Source organism: Trifolium pratense, linkage group LG6 (genome assembly GCF_020283565.1).
Source record: "Trifolium pratense cultivar HEN17-A07 linkage group LG6, ARS_RC_1.1, whole genome shotgun sequence".
In the NCBI taxonomy this organism is placed as follows: domain Eukaryota; kingdom Viridiplantae; phylum Streptophyta; class Magnoliopsida; order Fabales; family Fabaceae; genus Trifolium; species Trifolium pratense.
In genome coordinates this window covers 13,656,519-13,677,691 of record NC_060064.1, presented here as the reverse complement: position 1 = coordinate 13,677,691, position 21,173 = coordinate 13,656,519, and the positions used below count along the sequence as shown (strand labels likewise).

At 34.3% G+C, this 21,173-nt stretch overlaps 1 protein-coding gene and 1 non-coding gene across 2 annotated transcripts; one reads left to right on the top strand and one right to left on the bottom strand.

Annotated features, from left to right (window-relative positions):
* Positions 1–13,993: 13,993 nt before the first annotated feature.
* On the bottom strand, positions 13,994–20,465 carry LOC123888218 (alpha-L-arabinofuranosidase 1-like). The gene is made up of 17 exons (XM_045937190.1): positions 20,057–20,465; positions 19,881–19,935; positions 19,478–19,674; positions 19,198–19,319; positions 18,956–19,109; positions 18,666–18,735; positions 18,123–18,268; positions 17,998–18,043; positions 17,788–17,840; positions 17,527–17,671; positions 16,778–16,896; positions 16,416–16,490; positions 15,976–16,082; positions 15,389–15,445; positions 15,066–15,264; positions 14,515–14,655; positions 13,994–14,418 (listed from the first exon to the last, which is right to left on the bottom strand). The coding sequence occupies exons 1-17, from the start codon at positions 20,237–20,239 to the stop codon at positions 14,323–14,325; spliced, it is 1,965 nt and encodes a 654-aa protein (XP_045793146.1). The 5' UTR covers positions 20,240–20,465; the 3' UTR covers positions 13,994–14,322.
* On the top strand, positions 18,466–18,538 carry TRNAK-CUU. The gene has a single exon. It is a non-coding gene; the product is annotated as a tRNA-Lys (tRNA).
* Positions 20,466–21,173: the final 708 nt, after the last annotated feature.

Sequence of the window (21,173 nt, the reverse complement as noted above, 5' to 3'; positions counted from 1 at the left end):
TAGAAGTTGTTCAGAACCTGAGAACATCAGTTCTGAAGTTCTGAAAGCTTCAACATCTGAGACTTCAAATTCTGGATCCAAAGGAACTTCAGTACCTGAAGCTAGTCAATCTAAAAGATCAGAAGTTTTTAAAAGAAAAAATTCTAAATCTCAGATGAAGTACAGGACTCAGATTATTTATGATTCTAGAGTCAGTAGATATAATCAATCAGAACAGGGGATTGGTGATAAATACAAACCCTGGAATCATAAACAATCCAAATCCTGGAATAATAACAGATTTCAAAAGAAAAGGTTTCAAAAAGGTTATTATTCCAAACCAAGATCTTTCTCTAACACTAGACAACATAGTAAGCATTTATGGACTAACAAGCGTGGACCCAGAAGATGGGTACCAAAAGCTGAAATAATGTATCATTCAGATTTACCAACTAGGAAAGGATATGTCCTACCTAGAGTATGGAAACAAGTCCTATGCAAAGGAAGAAGGGCTTATGTCCTAGACAAATGGCTGACAAGTTCTCAAGTTAACAATCAGAACTTGAAAAATGAAGAGGAAGAATACTGGATGACTTTATCATTAACTGTGATGAAGAGTTCTATCGCAATGATTAAAGTTGTTTCTCATACAGCCTGCCACTAGAAGAAGTATCATGAATCATTCATGGTATCTGGATAGTGGATGTTCAAGGCATATGACTGGTGACAAACAACTATTTTCTAAGCTGACTATGAAAGAAGGAGGATCTGTTGGCTTTGGAGGTAATCAAAAAGGAAAGATAATAGGTACAGGTACAGTAGGTAATTCTTCCCTGTCTATTAATGATGTTTGGTTAGTAGATGGACTCAAACATAACTTATTGAGCATAAGTCAATTTTGCGACAATGGTTATGTAGTTGTCTTTATTAAGGAATCATGTACTGTATCTAAACAATCTGATAACTCCATTATATTCAAAGGTCTGAGAAAGAACAATGTTTATAAAATTAATCTTTCTGATTTGAATGAACAAAAAGTGATGTGTCTTTTGACCTTGAGTGAGGAAAAATGGATCTGGCATAAGAGGTTAGGCCATGCTAACTGGAGGTTAATCTCTAAGCTTAGTAAGCTTGACCTTGTCAGAGGTTTACCAAAAATCAAATATCACTCAAACACACTTTGTGGTTCTTGTCAAAAAGGAAAAATTACAAAATCTTCTTTTAAACCTAAAAACATTGTTTCTACTTCAAGACCATTGGAGCTTCTTCACATTGATCTTTTTGGGCCAGTTCACACTGCCTCTATCAATGGAAAGAAGTATGGATTAGTAATTGTTGATGATTACAGTAGATGGACTTGGGTAAAATTCTTAAGAACAAAAGATGAAGCTTATGATGAGTTTAGCATCTTCTGCAAACAAATTCAAAATGAGAAAGGCTACACTATTTTAAAAGTTAGAAGTGATCATGGTGGAGAATTTGAAAATGAACCTTTTGAAAACTTTTGTGAAAAATATGGCATCTTGCATGAATTCTCTTCTCCTAGAACTCCTCAACAAAATGGGGTTGTAGAAAGGAAGAATAGAACTCTGCAAGAAATGGCCAGAACCATGATGCATGAAACTAATGTAGCAAAATTTTTATGGGCAGAAGCTGTAAACACAGCATGTTATGTTCAAAATAGAATCTATATCTGATCTAAATTGAACAAAACTGCTTATGAATTGTTCAAAGGAAGAAAGCCTGACATTTCTTATTTTCATCAGTTTGGATGTACATGTTATATCTTAAACAACAAAGTCCATCTAAAGAAATTTGATGCTAGAGGTTATAAGGGTATCTTTATAGGATATTCTGAACGCTCAAAAGCATACAGACTGTATATTTCTGAAACACACACTGTGGAAGAAACTATGCATGTCAAATTTGATGACAAAGAGCCTGACCAAGTGTCAGAGCTTGTGGAAGGTTTGTCTAGATTTCAGGTATCAGAGGATCAATATTCAGATATTCCAAACTACTCAGAACATCCATTCTCTGAAGAACCTCTAAACATAACAGTTCCTACAGACTCTGAACAACAAAGAACTGAAGCAACTGCTGAACCTGATGTTGATGATTCTGAAGATGATGAGCCCCCAAGAAATACAAATCATTAATACAAATCATCACATCCAGAGGAACTGATCTTAGGCAACAAGGATAGTCCAAGGAAGACAAGATCTCAACTAAGAAATGAGGAATCTTTAGTTGGTCTTATCTCAATGATGGAACCTTCAAAGATTGATGAAGCTCTGAAAGATGATGCTTGGATTGTAGCAATGCAAGAAGAGCTGAATCAATTTCAAAGGAATGATGTATGGACTCTAGTGCCCAAACCTTCACACAAGAACATTATTGGAACAAAATGGGTATTCAGAAACAAGCTGAATGAACAAGGTGAAGTGGTAAGAAACAAGGCTAGATTGGTTGCACAAGGTTATAGTCAACAAGAGGGGATTGACTATACTGAAACCTTTGCACCAGTTGCTAGACTTGAAGCAATCAGGTTACTTCTATCTTATGCTGTTAATCATGGAATAACTTTGTATCAGATGGATGTTAAGAGTGCCTTCTTAAATGGTTTTATTTCTGAAGAAGTGTATGTTAAGCAACCTCCTGGTTTTGAAGATGTCTCAAACCCAGAACATGTTTTTAAATTGAAGAAATCACTGTATGGTCTGAAACAAGCTCCAAGAGCTTGGTATGATAGACTCAGTAATTTCCTTCTTGAAAAAGGTTTTGAGAAAGGGAAGGTTGACTGCACACTCTTTAGAAAAACAACCAAAGAAGACATTTTAATCATTCAAATTTATGTTGATGATATTATCTTTGGTTCAACTAATGCTTCCTTGTGCAAGAATTTTTCTAAGATAATGCAGGATGAATTTGAAATGAGCATGATGGGAGAATTGAAATTCTTTCTTAGAATTCAAATCAATCAGAAGAAGGAAGGAACTTACGTTCATCAATCAAAATATACCAAGGAACTTCTGAAGAAATTCAACCTAGATGACTGCAAGATAATGAACACTCCTATGCATTCAACTACCAACATGAGCAAGTCAGATGATGAAGGAAAAGTAGATCAAAAGGTCTACAGAGGTATGATTGGTTCCTTACTCTATCTGACAGCCCCTAGACCAGATATTTTATTCAGTGTATGCTTATGTGCAAGATTCCAGTCAGATCCTAGAGAATCTCACCTTACTGCTGTAAAGAGAATCTTTAGGTATCTGAAAGGAACAACTAATCTTGGACTTCTCTATAAGAAATCCAATGATTATGTGCTAAATGGATTCTGTGATGCTGACTATGCTGGAGATAAAATTGAAAGAAAATCCACAAGTGGCAATTGTCAATTTGTTGGTGAAAACCTTATCTCCTGGGCTAGTAAGAGACAAACTACTATAGCTTTGTCTACAGCAGAAGCATAATACATTTCAGCAGCTAAGTGTTGTACACAACTACTCTGGTTAAAATATCAGTTAGAAGATTATCAGGTAAGCAGTAACAATATTCCTTTATATTATGATAATACTGCAGCCATTCATTTATCTAAAAATCCTATCCTACACTCTAGAGCCAAACATATTGAAATCAAACACCATTTTATCAGAGATTATGTTCAGAGAGGCATTATAGATATTAAGTTTGTTGATACTGAAAATCAATGGGCTGACATATTTACTAAAGCCTTACCTGTTGAAAGATTTGATTTTATAAAGAAACATCTGAACATGTTTTCAATCTCTGAATGAAAATTTTTTTTTGGCAATTAAAGTGTAAGAGGTTATGTATATCAGAACTTATGTCTCAGAACATCTGAAACACAAGCTCTGAAGTACTTAACTCTGATAGAGAATTTTAAATATCTCAGAGGCTCTGATCTATTTAAGTGGGAAACGTTTAGTATTCACTGCTGAACAGTTGTCCATTAAAATAGCAGTTACCGAGTAAATTTCTGCACGTGGTCTACGTGTGTCAGGTAGTGGGTGGTTAATGATGACCTTTTGTATTCAACTTTCTGTCAATTAGCGTAACTTCCCAAATTTGCTATTTTCGTGTTAACTGTGTGCATTTAAATAAAACTTACACAATACACTTGCACACTTCTCACTCTCACAACCTACACTTTCACTTTCTCTCTAAACTTTCAACAAACTTTCTTTCTCTCTCGTTAGTTCCAAACCTTACCCTAATCTCCAACAATGGCTGGTGCTTCGTCTTCTTCGTCAACAAGAATTCCACCGTTTATGTTCAAAAATCTTCAGATCGTTGGGAACGAGATGGAGTTTCCAGAATCTGAACTCACTTTTCTTTCAGAGAAGATGGTTGATTTCGACGGTCTACAAGCTAATGGGTTTGACATTAAAAAGTACTTTATCACTCAGGGTTGGGATAAGTACTTCGACATGCTTAATGGTCCTATATATCCAGATTTGCTGAAGAAATTCTGGATGAAAGCTAAGGTTTTTGACAAGCATGAAGCAAAGAAGGAAGAACTTGCTGCAATTGAAAGGGATCCTAGTCTGAAAGGAAAAACTAGGAAGGAAATGGGTCTGTTGGAATTCACTGGTATACAGATTAGGTCAAATATCTGTGGGATGAATATGGCATTCTCGCCTATTCACTTCAATGCTTTACTTGGTTTGCCTAACTCTGGGATAGAGTTAGATGCATTTGAGAAGGATACCAGATACAGAGATGATCTTCTGCATCTCATCTGCACTGATTTTTCAGTGAAAGGCAAAGTCAAAGGACTGACTGATGAATGCAGAGTTCTTTTCAAGATCATCTTAGCAGCTATCAGTCCAAGGGTTGGTGGGACTGATACAATCTCCTGGACTCATCGTCATCTGCTGTATTTCCTTCTGACAGGAAAGAAGGTGAATCTTGGAGACTACTTTTTTGAAAGGATATGTGAAGCAATCTTCGCTAGCAAATCTCAGAGGAAAACAACTATTGTTTATCCTAGGCTGCTATCAGACCTTCTGTATCAAGGTCATGTTGTTGAGAATCTGAAGAAGTTCCATCCAGAACTTGTGCAGAAGAAGTTCTCGCCTGAAATCCTGCATGCCAGTTTCCTTACCAAGATGCGTCTTATTTCTACAAAGCTGGTTGCACCTCCACAAGAATTATCTGCTCGTCTTGAAGATCGTTTGTATGTGGATGGATATCCAGTTATTTCAGAAGCTGATGCTGAGCACATCATTCAGGACTATTTGGAAGTGCTCAGAGAAGAAGGATTCACTGTTGATAGGAGTATGATTCCTCCTGCTCCTGCAAACATGTATAATCCTACAAGGAGACCTAAGAGAAAGGTTGTTTCTCAAGCTGATCAACCTAAGCCAGATCTCTTGGCTCAGAAGAGGATTGAGGTGGAGCAAGCTGCTGCTGAACAGAGAACCAAGAAGAAACATGAAGAAGTTGCAAACAAGGCTGCTGAAGGACCTTCCAAAGAGCCTATTGTTGTTGAGGTAGACAGTTCATCTGAAGAAACTGATTCTGAAGATGCAACTGAATCAGATGAAGAGACTCTTGCTGCCAAACTTCGTAGAAGACAAGTTCCTGTTCCTAAAGGTAAGTCTTCTAAGTTTGTCTTTAATGAAGCTGAAGTTGGAATAGGTTATACAAAACCCCTTAGGACTATACTTCCTGAACCCACAATTATTCCAACCTCTGATAACCCTCTTTCTGAACTAGAAAAACATCTTAGCCCAGACCCCCTCAATAATCAAACCTTTACCCATAAATCTTCATCACCCCCTAAACCAAATTCACCTCAACCCCAATCACAAAAAGAAACACCTACCATTCCATCATCTGAACCAGAATCACATATTCCAATCACTGAACAAGCTTCTCCCACAAAACAACTCTCTCCAATTAAATCTCCTGAACCATCTTCTGAACCTCAACCAAACCCAAGTGCTGAACATGCTTCTCCTGAGCGTATTCACACTTGTGCCCCCAAGCCTTCAGAGGCAGAAGTTGTTATTATTAACAATCCTGCTAATGAATCACCAAACTTCTCTACCATTTCCAATCTCTCACCCTCTTCATCTAACCCTTTTGATAATCTATCCACTCAGCTTCATGATGACTTACTTAGGTTATCTAAGATAAAGGACAGGTTCTTAGCTTGTCCCTCTGATGTGGATTTAGAGGTGTCAAGTCTTAAGGCCAAGATCTGCAAGGCTTTGGATGCTGTAGGTGAAGACATTAAGGCTGCTATTGGTAAGAGAGATCTGGATGTGATAAGCTTTATGAAGGACAGTTTGGCAAGGGCTGATTTGAAGAGATTGACTTCTTATAGTCATGAGGAATTTGAGCGTGCCAAACTTGAAGCCATTGCTGCTGCTGAACAGCGTTTATCTGCTTTCAAGGTTTGCTGGATTGATTCCAAGCTTTTTCAGAGTCTTGAAGCTCACAGGGTTGAGAAGGAACGTCTAGAAGAAGCTGCTGCTAGAGTTGCCCAGTTGGCAAATGAGCTACATCAAGAGGATGCCCCAGAAGAGGATGTACTGGATGTACTGAATCAGGATGATGTCCTGATGATTGAGTATCAAGAGGATGGTGAACCCTCCTCTGATAAAGGAAAGGATCCTCTTGTTGAAGAACAGTTGCAGACTTTACAAGAAGCCCTGAGGGAACAGCAGGAAGGTTTGGAAAGGCAAAGAGCTGCTCAACAAACATTGGAAACCAAGGTGGATGGTTTAGTTTCCAATGTGGGATCGCTGAATGACAAATTTGACCAACTCTTAGCTTTCCTTAAGAAACCCTAGGATTCTATGCACTTGTTTTAAGCTGTTTTGTTTTCTTGTTATCTTCTGAACAATTTTATTTGTCTGGTTTACATATTTCAAGTTGTTTTGTTTATGTTTTGCTTGATTGTTTATTTTGCTTTTTATATGATCTGAGGACTTTGTGTCTTAGAACAGAAAAGAAAAACAACACAAGAATTTTTTTTTAAAAATTAAATATTTTATTGATTCAGAAAGATGTAGAGTACATTGATAGCAAGAACAAGAATTTCAACAACCTAATCCTACTCAGACTGATCCTCAGCAGAAATCTCAGATTTCTCCTCAGTATCATCTGAGGATATTTCAATAGGTTCTGGGTTGTGCCTTTCTTTTTCTTCATCTTCTTGTTCCTCTTCAGGAACATAGCCAGCCAGGTACTCTGCATAATCTTCATCAATTTCATCATCCTCAGACTCTGAGTCTGAAGAGATGAATATGATCTCAGCCTCTTGTGATGTTTTCTCCTTTTCTTCTCTCTGATTTTTTTCTTTCTCGCGCTCTTCTCTTTTCTTTAGGAACTCAGCTATGCGCGTACTGAATCTTCTCATTCTTGATTTCTTTCTTTTGATAAAATGTTTTGGATGTGAAGATTGTGATCTCACAACGTTCCCTTTTTATAGCGTGTTTAGCGCTTTGGTTTTCGTCTTTTGACATAAATTCACTTTTTGTAACCACCACCAATTCTTAATAAATTCACTTCTTTGACTGTCTTGGTTTTCTAAACTTCTCACTTTTTGATAATGACAAAAGGGGGAGTAGGTTTACGCATTAATTGATATGTTTCAAAAGCTGAAACCACACCTTTATTTGCTTAAGTTAAAAGTTAATTTTTATATGTTGTGCATTTCAATGTGGAGACTAAGTAAGTTGAAACTGAACTAAATTTCATAAGTAAGGATAAGTTAAAAGTGCAATTTTAACTTAGACTTATGAGACTCAGGGGGAGAGCTTGCAAACCTCTCACTCTGAAGAAAAATATGAAATTTATCTCATTTCAGACTATCTTAATCTTATACTAAATTAAAATATCATGGATAAAACGTAAAGTTCAAACTTTATGGAATATCAATCTTAGGGGGAGCTTGCAAACCTCATAAACCTAAGAGAAACATGATAAGTTAATTTAACAACAATTGTCAATTAATACTTATGTTTGTCATCATCAAAAAGGGGGAGATTGTTGGAACAAAATTGATTTAAAAATGTTAGCCCCTAAATCTATAAAGGTTTTGATGATAACAAAGTATTAATAAATAATTGGAAGGACTAAAAATTTATTTTAAGTGCGCAGATATAAGCATCAGATAAGCTCTGAGTGAAGCTCAGAGGATGTGAATTCAGAAGTTCACAAGCGCTCAGAAGATGTTGGACTTCAGAAGTTACAACCTTCAGATGATGAAGTCTTCAGAACTTCTTGAGTGACTAAAGCTTCATCAACCTCTGAAGATCTTTTTGAAAGCTGTGAAGATTCCCTTTGCAAGTCAACTCTTCTACCAATGAAGAAAAGGACCTTTCAAGCCTGATCAGTTCAGCTACTCTCGTTTTGTCTGTCCTCACTTGAGAACGTGGGTCTTCAGACTTGTTAGCTGAATAAGGAAAGTCTACTCTGCAGTAGTCAAAGTATCTGAAACTCTTACTCAGTTTAGATACAAACAAACTGCATCAAGACAGACTGCTTGAAGACAAAAGATTATCAACTCCAACGGTTCTTTTTGCAACGACTCTTTTCTGGTGGTATATATACTAGAAGGATCAGTTGCATTAACAACAACAATTATTAAGGATTGAACGTGCGCTGAACAAACTCTGAATTCTGTGTATACAAGCTCTGAACCTCTTATCAAGTGTTTTTGCACTTTAGTCAAATACTCTGTACCCTTTGTATTTGCTCTCTTTAGGTTCTTCTAAGAGCATCTGTATACTTTCATATACTTTACTATTACTTGAGGTAACTTAAGCTTGTGTGCTTAAGTGTGAAGTCTTAAGCTTGTGTGCTTGAGCATTGTTGTGAAGTCTCTTGCTTGTGTGCTTGAGCAGGTGTAATCTTGTGTGATTATAGTGAAATCCCTTGGAAGTGCAAGGGGACTGGACTACTCTCGTTTTGTGAGAGGAACCAATATAAATTGCCTGTGTACTTTCTCTCTATATCTTGTTATTATTTGTGTTATTTATCCGCTGCTAACTTAGTTGAGTTAAGAACTTGAAAAAGTTTTAACTTAGCTAAAACACAATTCAACCCCCCCTTCTTGTGTTTTCACACCTTCAAACGGGATTTGGATTTGGTGTATCTTCTGAAGGACAGCTTAGCAAGAGCTAGTTTGAAACGACTGACTGGGTTTAATCATGAAGAGCATGAGCGTGCTAAGCTTGCTGCTATTGCTGCTACTGCAAGGCATATGTCTGTATTTAAGGAATGCTGGATTGATTCCAAGCTTTTCAAGAGCCTTGAGGATCAAAGAATTGAGAATGAACGTCTGGCTGAAGCTGCTGCAAGACTTGCTGAAGAAATCCCTGAGCTGAACCAAGAGGATGATTCAGCTGCTGATATTCTGATGATTGATTATCCAGAGGAAGGTGAACCCTCCTCTGATAAAGGCAAGGCACCTTTGGTTGAAGAACAGGCACCTTTGGTTGCAGATCAAGCACCTTTGGTTGTAGATCAGCTGCAGATTTTTCAAGAAGCTCTGAGGGAACAACAAGAAGGTTTGGAAAGGCAAAGGACAGCTCACCTCAATTTGGAATCTAAAGTGGATGGTCTAGTTTCCAACGTGGGGTCTCTGAATGACAAATTTGACCAGCTCTTAGCTTTTCTTAAGAAACCTTAGGATTCTTTGCACTTTATGTCTTTCATGATATTTATCTTCTGAACCTGATATTCATATTTTTCTTTACTTTATATTGTCTGAACATTTTTTACTTTGAATTTTAACTTAGTTATGTGGTTTGTTATTTTTATGTGCTTATTTTCTTTGATAAACAAGAACATAAGAACACAAGATGAATTTAAAAGAAAATTTTTATTGATGATCTAACGATGTTGAGTACATTGGCTAAAAAGAAAAAGACGACCTAATCCTAGTCAGAAGGATAATACTCAGAAGAAATCTCAGATTTCTCCTCAGCATCCTCTGATGAAATTTCTATAGGCTCTGGGTTCTGCTCTTCTTCTTCTTCCTGTTCTTCTTCTGGAACATAGCTCGCCAAGAACTCAACGTAGTCAGCATCATCTTCATTTTCTTCAGCTTCAGAATCTGATGAAATGATTATAATCTCAGCATCTTGTGGTTTCTTGTTGTCTTCTTTATCCTTTTCATCTTTTTCGCGTCGTTCTTCTTCTTTCTTTCTCCGAACCTCTGCAATACGTGAACTGAATCTTCTCATTCTTCTTGATTCTTCTTGATATTTTTTTTTTCTGTGAAACCTGTATGTTAACTTGTTCACCTTTTATAAACCCTTTAGCGCGTTGTTTTCGTTGTTTTTTGAAATAAATTCACCTTTGTAACAACCACTCTTCTTCTTTGACTGTCTTGGTTATCTAAATTTTTTTTACTTTTTGATAATGACAAAAGGGGGAGTAGTTACGCATTAATTGATAAGTGATAAGTTTCAAAGCTGAAACCACGCTCACGCTTTTATCCGTTAAGTTAAAAGTTGTTTCTTTTAAGTTGTTTTACGTATTTCAATGTGGAGACTAAGTAAGTTGAAACTGAAATAAATTTCATAAGTAAGGATAAGTTAAGAGTGCAATTTTAACTTAGCCTTATGAGACTTAGGGGGAGAGCTTGCAAACCTCTCACTCTGAAGAAAGATATGAAATTTGTTTTATTCCAAATTATCTTAATCTTATACTAAATTAAAATATCATGGATAAAACTTAAAGCTTAGGCTTTAAGGAGTATCAATCTTAGGGGGAGCTTGCAAACCTCATAAACCTAAGAGAAACATGATAAGTTAATTTAACAACAATTGTCAATTAATACTTATGTTTGTCATCATCAAAAAGGGGGAGATTGTTGGAACAAAATTGATTTGAAAATGTTTGCCCCTAAATCTATTAAGGTTTTGATGATAACAAAGTATTAATAAACAATTGGAAGGACTAAAAATTTAATTTAAGTGTGCAGGACTTAGATTCAATTAAGCTCTGATTAATGATCAGAAGATAAGGACTTCAGAAGTTTGTAAGTATTCAGAAGATTGTGAGACTCAGAAGTTGTAATCTTCAGACGATGAAGTCTTCAGAACTTCTTAAGGTCTTAACTTCATCAAGCTCTGATGATCTTCTTGAAGTTTGTAAAGATTCTCTTTTGCAAGTCAACTCTTCTACCAATGAAGAAAAGAACCTTTCAAGCCTGATCAGAACAGCTAATCTCCTTCTGTCTGTTCTCTTTTGAGAACGTGGGTCATCAGTTGTGTTAGCTGAATAAGGAAAGTCTTCTCTGCAGTAGTCAAAGTACCTGAAACTCTTACTTAGTTTTGGATACAACCAAACTGCATCAAGACAGGCTGCTTGAAGACAAAAGTTTATCTACTTCAACGGTCATCTTTACAACGACTCTTTTCTAGTCATATATATACTAGAAGGATCAGATATATTATATATTAAGGATTATTAACACGGACGAAAAAAACTCTGAATTCCTCATACAAAGCTCTGAACCTCTGAACTGTGTTGTTGCACTTTTAGTTCAAATATTTAGTATTTGTTCTTCTAGGTTCTGATTAAGAGCTGTTGTATACTTTCCATTACTTTATTATATCTTGTACTTGAGATAACTTAAGCTTGTGTGCTTAAGTGTGAAGTCTTAAGCTTGTGTGCTTAAGTGTGAAGTCTTAAGCTTGTGTGCTTGAGCAGTGTTGAGAAGTCTCTTGCTTGTGTGCTTGAGCAGTTGTAATCTTGTGTGATTATAGTGAAATCCCTTGGAAGTGCAAGGGGACTGGACTACTCTCGTTTTGTGAGAGGAACCAGTATAAATTGCTTGTGTGATCTCTCTCTATCTCTCTTAACTTGTTTTATTGTGTTATTTATCCGCTGCTCTTGTAGTTAAGTTAAGAACTTGAAAAAGTTTTAAACTTGACTAAAACACAATTCAACCCCCCCTTCTTGTGTTTTCACACCTTCACTAGCCATTTATCAATATTATCACGTATTTACTCATCGTACGTTTCCGTTTCCAGATAACGCCGAGAAATCTATTGTACCTATCAAACCCCGATCCCTCGGGTGCTTAATCAATACAATAGCATTAAGATCAAATACTTTGAGTGAATATTAAACCCAAATATATTCCTAGAGTTTAGAATTTAATAGATTTTATCGTATTTCAAGATTTAAAGAGTATATCCCTATAACACTTCAAATCCAAATATTAAAACAAGAAACACAAGGATAAAATCAATATTAATGAATAACTAAAACCATATATAACACCATGATCAATAGAAACACATATTAATAGAGTAATTTACACCTAATCCCAACAAAAGAGAGATTAGCTACTCATTTTCATGATAGCTTTACAAAAAATTAAGAAGAAAAGAGATGAACAAAACAATGATGATTCCTCAACTATTATTGTGTATTCACCTCCAAAACCCCTTGAATCTGCCTCCTAGGTCTCTCCTAGACGAATTTGAGTGGTGGGAATGGTATATGATCTATTTTTCTGCATCTGGTGGCCTTTTATAGGGGAACTGGATTTTTAAGGTGGCCCAGCCAGCAATTTGGTCGCCCAACCAGCTACATTACTTCATAACTGAGTTTGCTAACACGTGTCCCACTAGTCCTCTGAGTCACCTCTCAGCTCTTCTGGCTTTCTCTGGCTTAAGCCAGAAACGTTTTGCCAATTCAACAGGGTCTGTAGCTTTCTCTGGCTTAAGCCAGAAACTCTCTCCCAATTCAACCAGATTTCTAGCTTTCTCTAGCCCAGCCAGCATATATCAGTTCAAACATTAATTCTTCATTAAAAATTCAACTTTAATTACAAAAACTTGTCAAAATGGCTGGGATTAAAGATAAACTAACTAAAATTAGATCAACACATATATGTACAAGTTCTTGGGGACTTATATACACAAATCTTGCAAAATAAGGTAATAAGTGCCTTGATTCACAATGTAATTCAACTACTTTTTAACACTTATCAACTATGTTTTGATCTTCAATAATGTTACTATTGTTTTGGCCTATTTCATCAACCAAAAAAAATGTAAGTTAATGTCAAAGTCTTTACATATATTTAAATCAATTCTTATAAACGATTTCACAATTACAACTTATAACGATGGATCTAATACAAGATAATAATATAAGCTCAATTTTGGTTATGACTTAAGACCCTTAAAAAGGGTGAATCCTTGTTGGGTTGCATCACAACCATGGAAGAAAGTGATACAATGGAACCTAAATGGGGTTTTGAGTAAAATAAAATTACAAAGGGATTCTTAAGTGACAATAGATGACACCCACACTAATACTAGGTGAATACTTGGTGTCAACCTCTATAAAAAGAATCATAATACCATGACATTATGTAATATTTCTCTTAACATTTAACAAACAGTGAAGCAAAGCACAAGACTTGATGTCATATTTTAGAGATTAAAATAAAATATATTCCAGGACTAATTTAACTTAGTCCAAAAACATATTTGTGCTTCCTACAAAGATTCAATGTAAAAAAATTATGTAAAAACTTAAATCACATATTTGGCCTGCGCGCTTTACTTTAGATGAGTTAACCGTGGGGACTGAGAGTGTCAAAACGAGGTGGATCAACTTGCTTTACCGTCCCTAATTTTATCATGTCTCAACTACTTAAACTAGTCCATAGGCCTAATCCGAGAAGGGGTGAGCTTAAAAGGGTGAGTGAACACACAAAGGTTATTTTCGAAAACCTTGCATGCCACTATTAGTGGATAGATTGACTAGGTAGAGAAAACTACGAGTTGGAATGAAAAAGAGATCACGAGTTCAACTCTTCGTACTAACGTAATACACTAACTAATAATATTTGTTGTTAAAAATAATCGATTTAAGCTTGTGAGCTAATTAATTGAGTAGTTGTTGTGAGACTATGACTAATGTTTGAACATTGAGTGTCATTGTGTATGATTAGACTTGAACAAATGAAATAATAGATAGTAAAAGTTGGTATCCATTTAGATAAGTTTGAAGTCTTCACATCATTTTTATTCATTCAATTCTATATGTTATGAACATTGTTTTTTCACATCAATTACAAAATTTCACACATTTTTCCATCTCAATAATAACCCTTCTAATATCTCTTTTTCTGTTCATTTGCCTTGAGCTTCTATATCACCACATAAGCTTCATTTGCCTCATTATTCTTATACAAACTTCTCTTGTCTTGTGTTAGCTGAATCCATTGCCACCTGTCCTCGTATTTTTGTATTTTTTTCATCTAAAGGGTAACATTTCCCTAACATTTAGGTACAATTTATTTATGAACACTATATGTCATTATTATTATTATCTTAACATATCAAATACTGTGAATGAAATTGGAGGGATTATGACATTCATCTCATTGCCAGGATTCTGAAGTTGACTTTGTTGTGGTATTATCTGCATATATACAAAACAAATATAACAAGATATTAGATACATAAACTAGTCTTATATTATTATGTAACAAGTTCATAACAAAGGAAATACATGAACCTTTTTTGGGTGGGAGAAGCTATTCTCATCCATTCCATGTTTAGATGTGAGAATAGTCATTGTTGACTCGGTTGGATTTTTGCTCTTAAATCCCTTAATAGAAATCTTGAGATTCACATGTTTGTGCCCTATGTTTGCAATCTGTAGAATCAATTGCAACAACATGAGACAATATTGTAATAGTTGTAACAATTGACTATGTATAAGTGCTTATAGCATAAGCGCTAATCGTATAAGTGCTTATGTATAAACTATTTCTATAACAAAAGATGAAAAATGTCAAAAAAACAATTATATACGCTATAAGTTGAAAACAACTTATGGACATGTCATAAGTTGTTTTCATAAGCCCAATCTCATTGTCTCAGAGGTGTTTATTCCGGTAGATATGCTAAAATAAACCCTAAGACCAAAATGTCATAAGTTGTTTTCATAAGCTTAGTCTCAGAGGTGTTTATTCCGGTAGATATGCTCAAATAGACCCTAACACCAAAATATACAAAAGCTAGACAAAATTAATAGATAACTAAAATAAAGAGTATATATGTTACCTTTATTCTTAAGTAAGTATTTTTATTTTGAGGGTTTTGCCAAAGAATTGCAGATGCAGCCACTAAGTTGTGATTAGTTGTTTGAAGTTGTGACTTGAGAAATTGTGCTCCATTTGATTCTTTAAACATATATTGCACCCAATAGCTAGGTGTTCCATAAGCTTGATTTGTGTTAAACACAATTGCATCTGGGCTCCACCTATAAGTACAAAAATTGCACATCTCAATGTTGCCATCATGCAACAAAAGTTTTACTTGATTCATATCTTTGCAATTAGTTCAAGAATGGAAGATGAAACTTAAGAGGAGATATAAAGACATACTTTCTATCATTTGCATTTACAAAAAGTGGTGCATAGGAAGCCATTACAACATGATCACTGCATCAAAAATGGAAAAATATAATGGTGAGTATGAAATTGTACATGGTTTGAATTTGAAACAAAAAAAAGTAATTGACATTCATATAATTAACAACGTCTCAAGTATCGGTCTCCCACATTCTATACTTAATGTTGTTTGTTGTTACAGTCGACGTAGGGTCGGTCAAACCAATGTAGAGGCATAAATCAAAATTTTCCATTAGACCTCAAAAAAAAAAAACTCAAGGCTTATAAAAATAAATTGAAAATATGAAACTACGCAGAGTCCGAAGATTAAACTTTAGTCAAGGAGGATATGAGGCCTTCATCCTGGCTAACTAAGCTAGGCAAATATATATATAACTAAATTGAATTTTTTGAGGGCTAAAATCATTGTTTGGGTTGCTTGACCCTTAGACCGGCCCATTAACGAAACACGCCTTCTAACTAATACACCATCATGAGACTTTCAATACAAGAATCCGATACGCCGCATGACTGCAATAATATCTTGCAATGCAATGGTTAATATAAAGGTGCACTCTAACCTGTTGGTTTCTAATCCAATAAGAAATCCAGCTTCAGAAACAGCTCCGAAAAGGGTTCCATTCCTGGCTTGTCTATCTCCAATTAGAGCATACTCACTCACAAAAGCCTACAGAACATTCCAAACTTCCAATCACTTAAGACATTAATTCAAAAACCAGACCGTAACACAATATAAACGAGGTGAATTCTTCGACATACATTTTATTTGGATATGTACCGGTACATTCGTTGAGGTGGACAATACTGATAGATTCACAAATAATATTTTTTTTTTTTTTTTTTTACATTAAACATTATTTGTGGACCTATAAGAACCATCAATCTCAGCAGTATATTGGTACATATCCAAATAAGATGCGTACCAGAGTGTTCGCTTGTAAACAAATATTTTGACACAAAAAGAAGAGTGTTACTGTGTCACATGAGAACTAATACAAACCTTTGGTCCATTGCGTGGTGTCTTATCAAAAACATGAGCATTACTAAACATTTGTTGAACATCAAGAGGATAAGTCTGGTAAGAAAATTAGAGTATGAGAAAGAATGATTGAAAGAGTACAAATTGGAAATCAAATTATGTACATTTATTAAAGAAATGAAACATGGAATTATTAAGGTAATTATTTTTTATGACTTACTTTCTTCGTGACAAAATATAGGCAAAATTTCTTTTTTTAGGTTCATTAAATGATTAATGTATCTGATCTATATTATTATAGACTAGATATATTAATTATCTAATGAATCTAAAAAGTGAATTTTTGTTTATATTTTGTCGAGTATAAGAGATAGGATATTTACATGATAATCATACAAGTCAGCCGGGTGATTTAATGGTATGGCGGAAGCATCACAATTTGAAATAATTTGAATAGCTGGATAAGCATGTCGAATTGCATTGTAGAAGGCTAGGTAATTTCCTAATCAATAAGTTTTTTTAAAAAAAGTTAGATTAAATTTTGACATTTATTTATCAATGAACAAATATTTGAGAAAGAAACATAGAAATAGGATAATCAACATAAAACTAAGAGCATATATTATGGGAGTTGCTTACAAGGTTCTTGAACTTAAGATTTAGGTTTGTGAATTCAAACCATTGCTCCTCATTCCTCAATGAAGATATTGTTGCAAAAAGTTAGGTTTTCTTGTTCTAGATTTTATAATTTGAGAATTTAGATTTATTTTTTTTTAACAATTTGAGAGTTTAGATTTAAAGAATAAGTGAAGGGAGAAAGGAGTGGGACCAATATATATATATATATATATTTTTATGAAACTTGTTAAAAATGCTAAGAGTTCAAATGGAATCAACATAAATTTTGAAGAAAAAAAAATAAAACTTAAACAACCAATTTTTTTTCTCATCATCTCATGAATTTGAACCTCAGACCTTCAACTTTTTAACTCTTAATTCAACCAATTGAGCTATTTGTCCCGCCCCTAAAGTTATTAAACTTGATTTAGCATAGTAACCCTTAACAATGGGAGAGTGAAATTAAATTCAAACACTAGTATGTGTGTAGACAAGAGGAAAAAAGAAAGCATACCAAGATAATTTAGCTTCCCACAATCTTCATTTCCAACACCAACATATCTTAAGTCAAAAGGTTGTGGGTGTCCCATAGAGGCTCTAAGGGAACCCCATCTTGAAGTAGGTGGACCTATGGCAAACTCAATACCATCAAGTGCATCCTACAAATTAAGGTAAGTGAAAAGAAAAAAAGAATACCATTATTTAAAAAAGAATAAAAAAGCATCATCAAAATATAAACATGAGATGGAAAACAAAGAAGAATAGGAAAATATACTTGCACAAAAGGTGCAATGACTCTTGTATCAATTTCATCAGTATGGCTGATGCCTGTATAATAAGATTAAACACACATAAGAGAAAAATTTAACAATGGTCCTTACATTATAATAAACAAATATGTTTTTTTTTTTCCACAAATTTTAATATCGGACATAGTATAGTATATATCAATAAATAATATATGAATAATAAATGTAACATATACCGCTGTTGAAGACCCACACTGGCATTGCACCAATGTCCTCTGCTAGCTGCACAAGAAAAATGGTTTATCATGAATCATGATTGAATATTATAAAACAAATACAAAATTTGAATTATTGCACCTACTTGAAGACCTTCAAAAAATCCAAGTCCATCATCAGTCCAATAATTCCAAACATCACCAAAATGTCCTGGTCTCTGTTCCCAGGGTCCAACACTATCTTTCCACCTAAATGCATTTCTTAATGATTGTCCTTCAATAAAACAACCACCTCTTGCAAAACAACAAATTGAATTATCAGAATTTTGAACTTATTTGAATTATTGTTAGGTAGCAATGCCACCAATTGCATCACTCAAAATCCAAAACAATGTATTTTCTAAACTTATAATGGCTAAATAGATTGATTGAATTAAATGAACTTGATTTTATAAGCTTTATTTGATTACAATTAAATTAAGTCAACAAGCCCGTCTAGCTCAGTTGGTAGAGCGCAAGGCTCTTAACCTTGTGGTCGTGGGTTCGAGCCCCACGGTGGGCGATATCAATTTTTTGTATTATAATTTATTTTCAGTTTTTCAGCTATATGACTAAAACATGTTAATAAGCCAAATAACAATGAATGAAAAGTCTTAAAAAATGTCTTCCTTTTCATGTTATGCATATACCTGGAAATCTTAAAAATGCTGGTTTCAACTGTATCAGCATGTCAACCAAGTCACTTCGGAAACCATGTCCCTATACCAAGACAAATTTGAAGATTTACTAATAGTTTTTAATGTTCAAGCCACATTTAAATGGAAGTTGTGTATGTGTCCCGCACCGACACAAAACTGAACATGTAATTACATTCAATCATTTATATCTTCTTAAATAATTATCAGTGTCAATGTGTCAGTGTCGGCGCTAGCTAATGGTTAGAAAAGTCTAAAAGTTAATCAAAAGAAGGAACATAGACCTTAAATGTGTCAACAGGCATAGCAGATATTTGATCTAACCATATCTTCCCTTTTTGAGTTGTTGTTAAGGTAAGAATTGAATTAGAACTTGATGCACTTGCTTCTAATATTGTTTCAAACATTTTCCATTCTGAAACCTCTATGGCAGAACCTCTGCAAAATCAATTACTTCTATAATAATCATTTTCAATTTACAAAAGAAGCTTTTATAAGCTACTATTAAGAATATGATAGTGCTCACTTGATATTGCTAGAAGCCAATATTTCTCCACCTTGTGCTTTTCTGAATGCTACCATCATATTTAGTGCTCCTATTGAACGAGCAAAGAACACTACCTTGTATTTCTTCCCTTTCACAATATTCTGAAACAACATTTCATCATCAATTACTTCAAATCGAAGACATGTTTTGTATCTGACATGTATGTGGTTATCTTTTTTGTCAGTGTCATGTTTAATATCTATATCTGTGTCGGTGTTTCATAGTTTATAAGTAAGACGTTTTTTTTTGTTATTCTCACCATGCCCCAAAAACCGGGGTTAGAGATTCCAACACCATTAGGATGGCAATTGTCACATAGAACATCAATTCTCAAAGCAACCTTATTGCGTTCAAAGCAAGAATTAAGCTCAGTTTGTACTGAAACAGATGATTCTGGTCCAAATATGGTCCAAGGGTCAATATTTGATGGGACTTGTGTTCCACCAGCTTCAAAGCCTGAAACACAAATTCACATTTGAACACTATGCATAATAAAATAAAATAAAAAGTGTTTGCCACCATATTATTCTAAAAAAGAATGTGACTTATTGGTTACTCTCTAAAAACTAAAAAGTACAAGTATGTTAAAATAAATACTTTTTTTGGTAATTTAAATTTGTTATGTTTTAGAAGTTTTAGAGGAAAAAATGTAAATTAATTACCTCTATTGTTCACAAGTTCTGCCCATAATCCCCCAGCGCCTGCATGATTGATCTCCTGCAAAAAATATAGAATGTGTTTGAAATTCTATATTTCAAACAGTATAGAATGTGTTTGGAATACGATGATTGATGTCAAATTTCGATGTCTTGAAGAACATTTGATAATAATCTATTACCTCAAAAAATATTCCAAAAAGTGTTTTAGGAATTGGTCTTCCAAATCCATCAGAAGCATCTACAACTAGAGTTGAAGTTTGGTTAGCAATAGCATCAGCATTGCATTGTAATGCAACACAAGACATTATAATAAGAAGGTAGACCCTAAGAAAACTGCAATTAGCTTTTGAAGAAAAAGTCATTTTATTTTCCTATGAGATTCAACACCAAACTGGATAAACAATCTTGTTAATTTCTTTGCGTTGATTTTTTCTTTGAATTATATTTATATGAGACTTTATGTGATTAGTATGAAAATTTATGTGGCTAAAAATTAGTGAAGACCCGAGTCAGTAGTATATTTGAGCGAGGTAGAGTTTGCGTAGCTTATGTTACAGCGCTGCCAATTTCATTGGTTCTTTTGCTTTCTATTTATGTTCCTTTCCTTGTTTATTAGTGGTAATTTTCTTAAGTACTAATAAATTAAAAAATAGAAATGCTAATTAACAGCACATTGTTTTTTTTTTACAGCACATTGTTTACAGTTTACACTGAAATGTTAACAGCACATTTTTTACCGCACATTGTTTAATTTTATTTTTTTAAGGGTCTGTTTGGTTCAAATTAGATGGAGGAGAGGGAAAGGGGAGATGAGAGAATATTTTTAATAAAGGGTAAAATATATTTATTTGAGAGTTTCTAAAAAATTAATATAATATTCAAGAGAGTTATAGAAAAAAAGAAGAGTTTCTAAAAAAAATATATAATATTTGAGAGTTTTTTTTAAAAACAAAAATATATAATATTTGAGAGAGTTTCTACATAAAAAAATATAATATTTGAGAAGTAGAGTTTCTAAAAAAAAATAATTAATATTTGAGAATATATACTTTTTTTTTTAAACTCTCTCAAATATTATATTATTTTTTGTAGAAACTCTTTTTTTTTTAGAAAATCTCAAATATATTTTTCCCTTTATTAAAAATATTCCCTCACCTCACCTCTCCTCCCCTCCATCTACTTCGAACCAAAGAGACCCTAAGTTAGTTTGCACACTCGACTAGAGATGGCAAAACACATTCCTCATGTTGTGTCGGTCCGCCAATCTGCAGGCTAGTGTTTGTCTTCTCGTGTTCG